The 7,816-nt window shown below is 36.4% G+C and overlaps 1 protein-coding gene across 1 annotated transcript; it reads left to right on the top strand.

Annotated features, from left to right (window-relative positions):
- The first annotated feature begins 5,901 nt into the window (after positions 1 to 5,901).
- On the top strand, positions 5,902 to 7,549 carry LOC149141099 (F-box/FBD/LRR-repeat protein At1g13570-like). The gene is made up of 2 exons (XM_089451154.1): positions 5,902 to 6,966; positions 7,251 to 7,549. The coding sequence occupies exons 1-2, from the start codon at positions 5,902 to 5,904 to the stop codon at positions 7,512 to 7,514; spliced, it is 1,329 nt and encodes a 442-aa protein (XP_089307280.1). The 3' UTR covers positions 7,515 to 7,549.
- The last annotated feature ends 267 nt before the right edge of the window (positions 7,550 to 7,816 follow it).

The raw sequence follows: 7,816 nt of genomic DNA, 5'->3' as shown, positions 1-7,816 counted from the left end.
TCTACTCTCTTAAAATAGCTTTGAACCAATTGATCTATACAAAAAATTTGAGAGAGAGAGAGAGAGAGGGGGGGGGGGGGGCTTGGTTTGCGTGCTTGCCTTGAGAAAGCTCTTTTTCCCTACAAAACACAAAACACAAAACACAAAACCCAACACGAATATGCAAAGAAAAACGAACTTTGCGGCTCGAAGTTAGCTTTAGCCAAAAAAACTAGAAATTTTAAAAAAAATCTCAAAGTTAGCTTTAGCCGAAAAACTAAATATTTTTCTCAATGTTTCTGATTTTCCGAGATCACACTAAGGTGCAGGGAAAAGAGCATACGCATGAGAAAAATCCTTCCTTTCTGTTTCTGATTTGCCCAGATCGCACAGAGTCGCAGGGCAAAGAGCATACGCAGAAATGAAAGGTATAGATCCGGTTAAAAAAAAGGCTAAATAAACCGAGACTGAAATAAGCCGAGAGAAAATAACAGTAAACTGCAAAAAAAACACTGTATACCTCCGGATCTGAAAAATGACGCAGCTAGGGCTACCGAAAACCTTTTCGCGTGAAACGAAAGGGGCTCCTCACTGGAACAGATGCTCCGAATGCAACAGAGCAGCCCTCTCGGCCCGAAAGCAGTCAGAAACAACAAATCTAGGAAACGACAGCCGCATGCAGTTCTATCGGCTTCAGATTTGGATCACCAACGGACGCGGCCCTCAAATAGCTCTGATACCATATAGGAATTTACAGGGTAATTTCCTCAGAAAGAACACCAAAAGGACACCGCTCACAACCATATCTCAAATCAATACACCAGTATTTTTGACGTGGTTAAAACCCTCAAAGTGCAAGGAGGGAAACAGTCCACGACCTGTCCCAACGTGGGTACTACAGGCAATTTATTAATGAAAGAATGAAAATTTACATAAGCTTCTCTCATGCACGGATTGCCCGAACAATGACCCTCCATGCGCTTTAAATAGAACTCATGGACCAATCGGGTGTCAAGCCACGGATCAAGTGTCGGTAATACCGAGGTGAGAGTGAACCGTCGGATCACTACATATCGTGACCGTCGGATTGTAAGTTACAAAATGTACAACGGTAAAGAAACACACTTTACCTAACTCTAAACTAACTCTATACTAGACCAAGTTGAACTTAAATATATCCTATGTGTCGGAATATCCTAACAGCGGCCCCTCAACCTTAGGAGCTAAAATATCCTCATCTGCATGTAGCTCAAAGGATACTCGCATGGAATTCTCCTCATCAAACCTAATATCTCTGTAAACCATTGTCATCTGACTAGTCGAAATGTACAACTGATAGTTGTGGGGTGTATCGTTGTACCCCATAAAGCTTCCCAACTCTGTTGTTGGCTCAAGATTCTTCATTGCATCTTTGGTTATATGGAAATAAACCGATGACCTAGAAATAATGATGTGACAAACATATCACCTTTTACTAGAATAAGCCTCCTCTGGTGTCTTCATCACAGGTACCCTATGTGGGTTACGGTTTTGAACATAAACCGTTGTGTTTAATGACTTAGCCCACAAGTGTAGTGGTAGCTCTTGATCATGCAACATCACCCTTTCTACCTCTACTATGCTCCTGTTATTCCTCTTGGCAACCCCATTTTGTTGAGGGTTATGGGGTGTCATCAACTCTTGTTTAAGCCCTTTCGTTGCACAAAAGTTCTTAAAATCTTTGGAGACATACTCACCAACATTATCATTCTATGGAGCTTTAACCTTCTTGCTAGACTCTTTCTCTACCAATTATTTGAACTCACAAAAATTTGTGAAATTTTTATTCTTTTTTTGCATAAAAAATACCAAACATTTACGCGAATGGTCATCAACAAATATAACATAGTACCTGTGTTTTTCCATGGATGTTGTTGAGAATGGTTCACACACATCTGAATGGACTCTCTCTAGAATAGACTCTACTCGAATGTGTCTCTCTCTAAAGGAATACTTGGTTTATTTTCCCAAAGTACAACCCTCGCATGTATCAGCTTGTTCAAGCATACCTAACTTTCATCATGTCCTTCCTCTTACCTCCATGACAAGAATATTATTTGGAATGGCAAATTTTACCTTGCTGCTTCCTAGCCTCAATCGTTAAGGCACACTTCCCTTCCTCCTGATCTCCTCTTGCATAATATCTGACCATATTCATTCCTAATCTGGTAGCTTCTCCCAACCATTCACAGTGTCCTGATAACTATGCCAACTCTTTGGAAGTCCAAGAAGAGAAAGGCTCACCATATCATCTTTGGCAACCGTGATTCCAACACTTCCAAGTTCATCTTGACATTGAGTGAACTTGCTCAAGTACGTTGGAATCGTCTTGCCTTTCTCCATATTCATTTTACAAAGTTTATCCTTTAGTCCCAACTTCCTTTGATCGTTGTTATTATGATACAAGTTCGTAAATGTTTTCCACATAGCATGCATGGTTTCCTTTCCATGGAGACTTGAGACAATATGATCTCAACCTCCCTCAAGGATTATTTGCCTTGCCTTCACCACACACTTCTTCCACTCGGCGAAGTTCTCGGAATTAGTAGTTGTTGCCTTCGGAATTGCATGTTTAAGAAATTCCTTCAAGCCATTGTCCTCTAGCACAGCCTCCATCCTGCCCCTTCAGGCTATGAAATTAAAGCTACCTTCCAAGGTATACAGAAGCCTCAAACCATGGAATGCTATCCTCTAATCCTAAAGTATGTATTGCAAATTCGACTTTCACCTGTAACCTAGAAACTCAAAACTTCAAGATATCCTCTAGAGAGCTAATTGTAAATCAATGATACCTCCCTCATCCAAACTCTGATTCGGCCGATGTTTTTCTTCAATTTGGGTATCTTTTCCAAAGGAATCCAGATTTGAAATTTGTCTATGAAAAATTTTCACAAAATGTTTCAGATCTATTCTGCACACTATCGGCCCAAAAAACAATACTTCGATACCATGTAGAAAATCCTGTAGATTCACAATCTAATGTAATTTTCTAAACCAAGAGATAAGAATCTACTTCTACTCTTTACGACAGAAGCCCATAAACATCGAGAAAACAATAATCAATAGAGGCATATAATCAAATGCACATAACATAATAAATATCTAGGGAAAGCAATAACTCAAAAAACTACTATATGTTTTGCAGTAATCCAGAAAATCAAGATGAAATTACAATGATTGTTATCTCCAAAACAATCCCAGCACTCAGCAAACTCAATCTCCAACTCATAAGGAATCTCAAGGCCAAATCATATATTCTTCAAAAGCTCTCCGAGTCTCTATTCCAATGCGTAATTCCAATGGAGGATGGCTCATATTTAAAGGGAAATAAAGCCTTTAAAAATTGTGCAATATCTTCACAAAAAGTTTCAGAATGCATGCACCACTATCAATGCACCTTAGAAAAATCTAAAACAAGTAGTACATTGCCCCTGCACTCTAGTCTCAACTGGGTCTTTCTCAGAATCGACATGCATGAGTTTTTGATGAGCAAATATTCAGTTAACTAGAGTAGCATTGGTGGAGTTTGTTAGTGACACCATTGATTGTTAACTCACTATTAGTTCTCTCAAACAGTTTGAGAACTAATTTAACTGAACTGGCTAATGAAACATAGTCTTCTATTTTACAGCTCATAATTAACTCACACTGGACTGCTATAATGTAGGGAGAACATACACATGATGACATAAAGACTTCCAACTCAAATTTCCTAAGTTAAGTAAGTTTAATAAACTTAATTTAACTATTTAAGTTTCTATGAGAATAGAATTCAAATTTAATTTCGAGTTTAAATCAAGGACAAATTAAACTATAATTTCTTGTTGCCATTTCTCAACAATAATTTTAATGGACCACTTCGAGGAACAGTATGACATCATACACACTCTGCAACACCTTCATCGTCACTTGAGGGATATTGAATAATGCTTTGGATGTAATGACCAACATCTTGGCCTTCCTCCCTAATAGGTAGCACTCCTGGTAACACTGAAGACTCTATTTAAGCTACCACTGCCAACTCTAATCCCTTAGCTTAGTATTGCTGTGTTCTGGTTGATTTTTCATTATGACTATGTAGTTCATTCTCCTAGGTAATTTGGCCCATTTATTAGTATATATATATCATCTATTTAATTTTTTTTATTAATAATGCTTTCTTATGCCTCTCTATGGTTATCTTTCCTTAGTGAAAGACTCACCTAGTATATTTAGTATATCCATGTATATTCCAATTTAGAAGGAAATACAATATTTACCCTTAAAAGATCATTGATTATATTTCAATTAAGTGTTAATTTTATATGGCCTTGTCTACTCACACCACAAATTCACCGGGACAATAGATTTATTGCCCACGTTTCTTAAAAAAATAAAAAAATAAAATCATAACGTTGGAATGTTTTAATCACTTATTTGATGGTGGAAATGGATTCATCACCATTCAGAAACCCTACTGCACCCAAAATCCTCAACTTTGAGAGTGATAACCAACGTTTTTAAAAAAAATTGCCAGATTTTATTATAATCCTTCGAGAATTTCAATTATTTTTGGGACTAATCTGTGGGCTCTTTCGACTAAACTATTTTATATCGGTATAAAATATTATGAATAATAATAATGATTAAAAAATTGATAAGGATAAATTAGATATAAAATGTTTTTTTTCTAAGAATAAATATTAACTTAATAATATATAAATAGAAGAAAAAAATTACCATGAAGATTTTTAGAGTACATAAACTTATGTTAACGAGAACTTTTGGTAAAGTGTGTATTCTTCACCCATCTTAAGGAAACATATCAACTAACACACCATATAATTTACAAAAAAAAATTACTATATTTATTATTTATATTTATCAAATATTAAGTATATAAATATTTTAATAAATATGTTTAATTTAAAAATCACAAAAAATAACCTAACTGAAATTGATGATTCTTAAAAAATACCTAAGGGGTTTTGGCAAAATTGATTGAAAGACATTAAAAAAACCATTTTATTTATTAATTTAATAAGTAATTCTATGATGACCAAACTAATTTAAAGTTTTATATTATTTTTGAAACATATTTTATAATGGTGTAGTGATGAAATGACTTTTCTCAAGGCATTTCTTTTGGTTAATTATAACCAAAATTTGAGTTTAAGTTGTTTAATTTATAGAATTCGAATGCCCTAAAAGTTTTTCATGGTGCTAAGTGCATTCATGCATTCAAAAATATATATTAAACAAAAAAATCACAATCTTGCACAAAATTTTATTGTCATATTTGGGTGAAAAGGATGATATCTTCTATAAGTTTGAATTGCCTTTTTCTAATTACGAAAACCCTTTCAATAAAATGAATAAACTTATTGTCCTTATTAATTGCTTCTCATAAGACAATAGGCATGGTAAAAATGATAACCCAGAGCCTACTCTTTAACCCTTATGACAAGAACCAAAGATGTCTCTCCATAAATTTGAAAATATAAAGAAGAAATAACATCCCATTATGACCACTCCTAGATCCTAAAAACCAACATAATAATAATAATATAATTTTAAAATAAATCACAAAAACTACACGAAAAATGATGTAATGGCGTCATAATTTATGGCATAATAATAATATAATTTTAAAATAAGTCACAAAAACTACACGAAAAATGATGTAATGGCACCATAATTTATGGCATAAAAAAGCCTAGATACCCCAATCTAGATCTAGTAACCTATGCAGATGTTTGGAAGTGTTATAAATATTTGTTTCATTTCTTACCATTTTCAATTTAGGTTCTCGCTCAGCTTTCTAACTGCAGCACTTGTTCAATCCAATCGCGCTGTATTCCGTCCGTGGGAGGGGAGAGCAATCTTTGGCCCATTTTTATAGTGATGGCAATGGCTCTCGATAGATTGTCTGCACTCCCTGACGATGTCCTTTCCCTCGTCCTCTCTAAGCTCACCATTATAGATGCCATCAAATGCTCTGTCCTCTCTCGTCGCTGGAGATTCCTTTACAGAGGAATACCCCATCTCATCCTCTCTCCCTATCGTGTCTCATCACCGAATCAAGCGCCTACCACATATGATTTGTCAACTGTGGAAAATAGAATATTCGACGTATTGCGGTTCCATTCATCGGATCTGAAGTCCTTTACACTCACCACAGACATTCACAGTATGTGGGGTCCTAAACTCTCTATGTGGATTCCTGAAATCTTTGTTAACCCTTGGCAGTTTACACAGCAAAGCGTGTCGGAATGGATACGGTGGGTTGCCAAGAAGAACGTGGAACATCTCTCTCTCGAATATTGCTACGAAAAGGAAACCCCGCCGCCCTCCCTTTTCTTATGCAGTCGTCTCACTAATCTTACACTCGACAACTGTATTCTCACCACTTTTCCAACTGATTTCGGGGGATTCAAGCATCTCACTGAGTTGAGCTTCACCGGTATTGAAATGACAGACGACATCTTAGCACGATTTCTTTTGCATTGCCCACTTCTTCGTAAGCTGAATTTGTGTAGATGTTCTGGCCTGAGGAGGCCTGTCATTTTATCTCAAAGCATTACAGATTTAGTTCTATGTGTTTTTAGGGAGGGAGGATTGACAGTCAATTGCCCTAAACTTCAAACTCTGAAGGCAGTCACGTACGGAGAAGATTTGACAGTGAATGGAATGGGATTTTATGAGCTATCCTCAAAGATCCACGGATTCGAAATGGAGCGTGGAAATAATTTGATTGAGTTGTCGTTGAGTCCAGGTTGGCATGAAAGATACAACTTGTCTGTCAACAGATTTCTTGAATTCATGGGTACGCTTAGGTCATTGAAAGTGCTTACCATGCATCTTGGATCTGCATCTGATGGGAGAGAACTGATGACGGTGCCTCTGCTGAACCTGCTCTCGAGGCTTCCTAACCTTCGGCGATTACGCCTGCACGGACAGCCTATTCTGGTAAGTGAATAACTCTTTTGATGAACTTCAGTAGGGATTTCTGTCGATTCTGGTAAGTGAATAACTCCCTTGATGAATGTCAATAGGGGTTAGAAGCGGTTCCATCCCAGATTTATCCGTAAAAGTTTTGCTTTAATCATAAATGACAGAATCCCAGAATCCTCTATTGTGAGAAACTTCTATTCTGTCGCCATTATTGTTGAGATGTCATTATTGTTGAGAGTGCATGTTGGGGTATATAATATATATATATATATATATGACTTTTATACTTTGTAACGCAGGAAGATGCAGAAGGAGATCCAATTGCACCAGCTAAAACGTACCCACTTGCTAATCTTCAATTAGTAGAGATAGATATCATCAAATACGATGCGAGAGTACTTCGTTTGTTGGGTTGCCTTCTTCAAATAGCTCCTGGGCTCAAACAAGTGAAACTGCAACCTCCAGAAGATTTTTTCCAAATGTGGGAGTCTTTGAAGAAAAGTCGTGAGCAGGGAACGATCTCAGAGGAGATCCCTCTCCGTGAAATTTTTGTTCGCCTGTGATATTACTTTCACCATAGTTGTTTGTCAATGTTTTTAGTTCCGGTCAAATTGGATTTACCAGACAATTATTTTCATGTATTCACGGTGGAAAGCGTGAGGAACTTTTAAAATAACATTTGTGATTTATAATAAACTTATTTATGAACACCTTGATGTAATTGATTAGATACGATCATCAACGTGGGACAGATTTTTAAATAACATTTTGATTCTTTATAATGTGCAACTTATTTATGAAAACCTTAATGATTAGATCAGAATAGCAATTTGCTGAGTGCAATTCTAGATATACCCAAGTGTGT

The sequence above is a fragment of the Pinus tabuliformis genome, chromosome X (assembly GCF_031772625.1).
Source record: "Pinus tabuliformis cultivar Carrire ecotype Pingquan chromosome X, CPIR1, whole genome shotgun sequence".
Taxonomy (NCBI): Eukaryota; Viridiplantae; Streptophyta; class Pinopsida; order Pinales; family Pinaceae; genus Pinus; species Pinus tabuliformis.
Note: the sequence above shows the minus strand (reverse complement) of the source record. Positions and strands in the feature narration are given on the sequence as shown.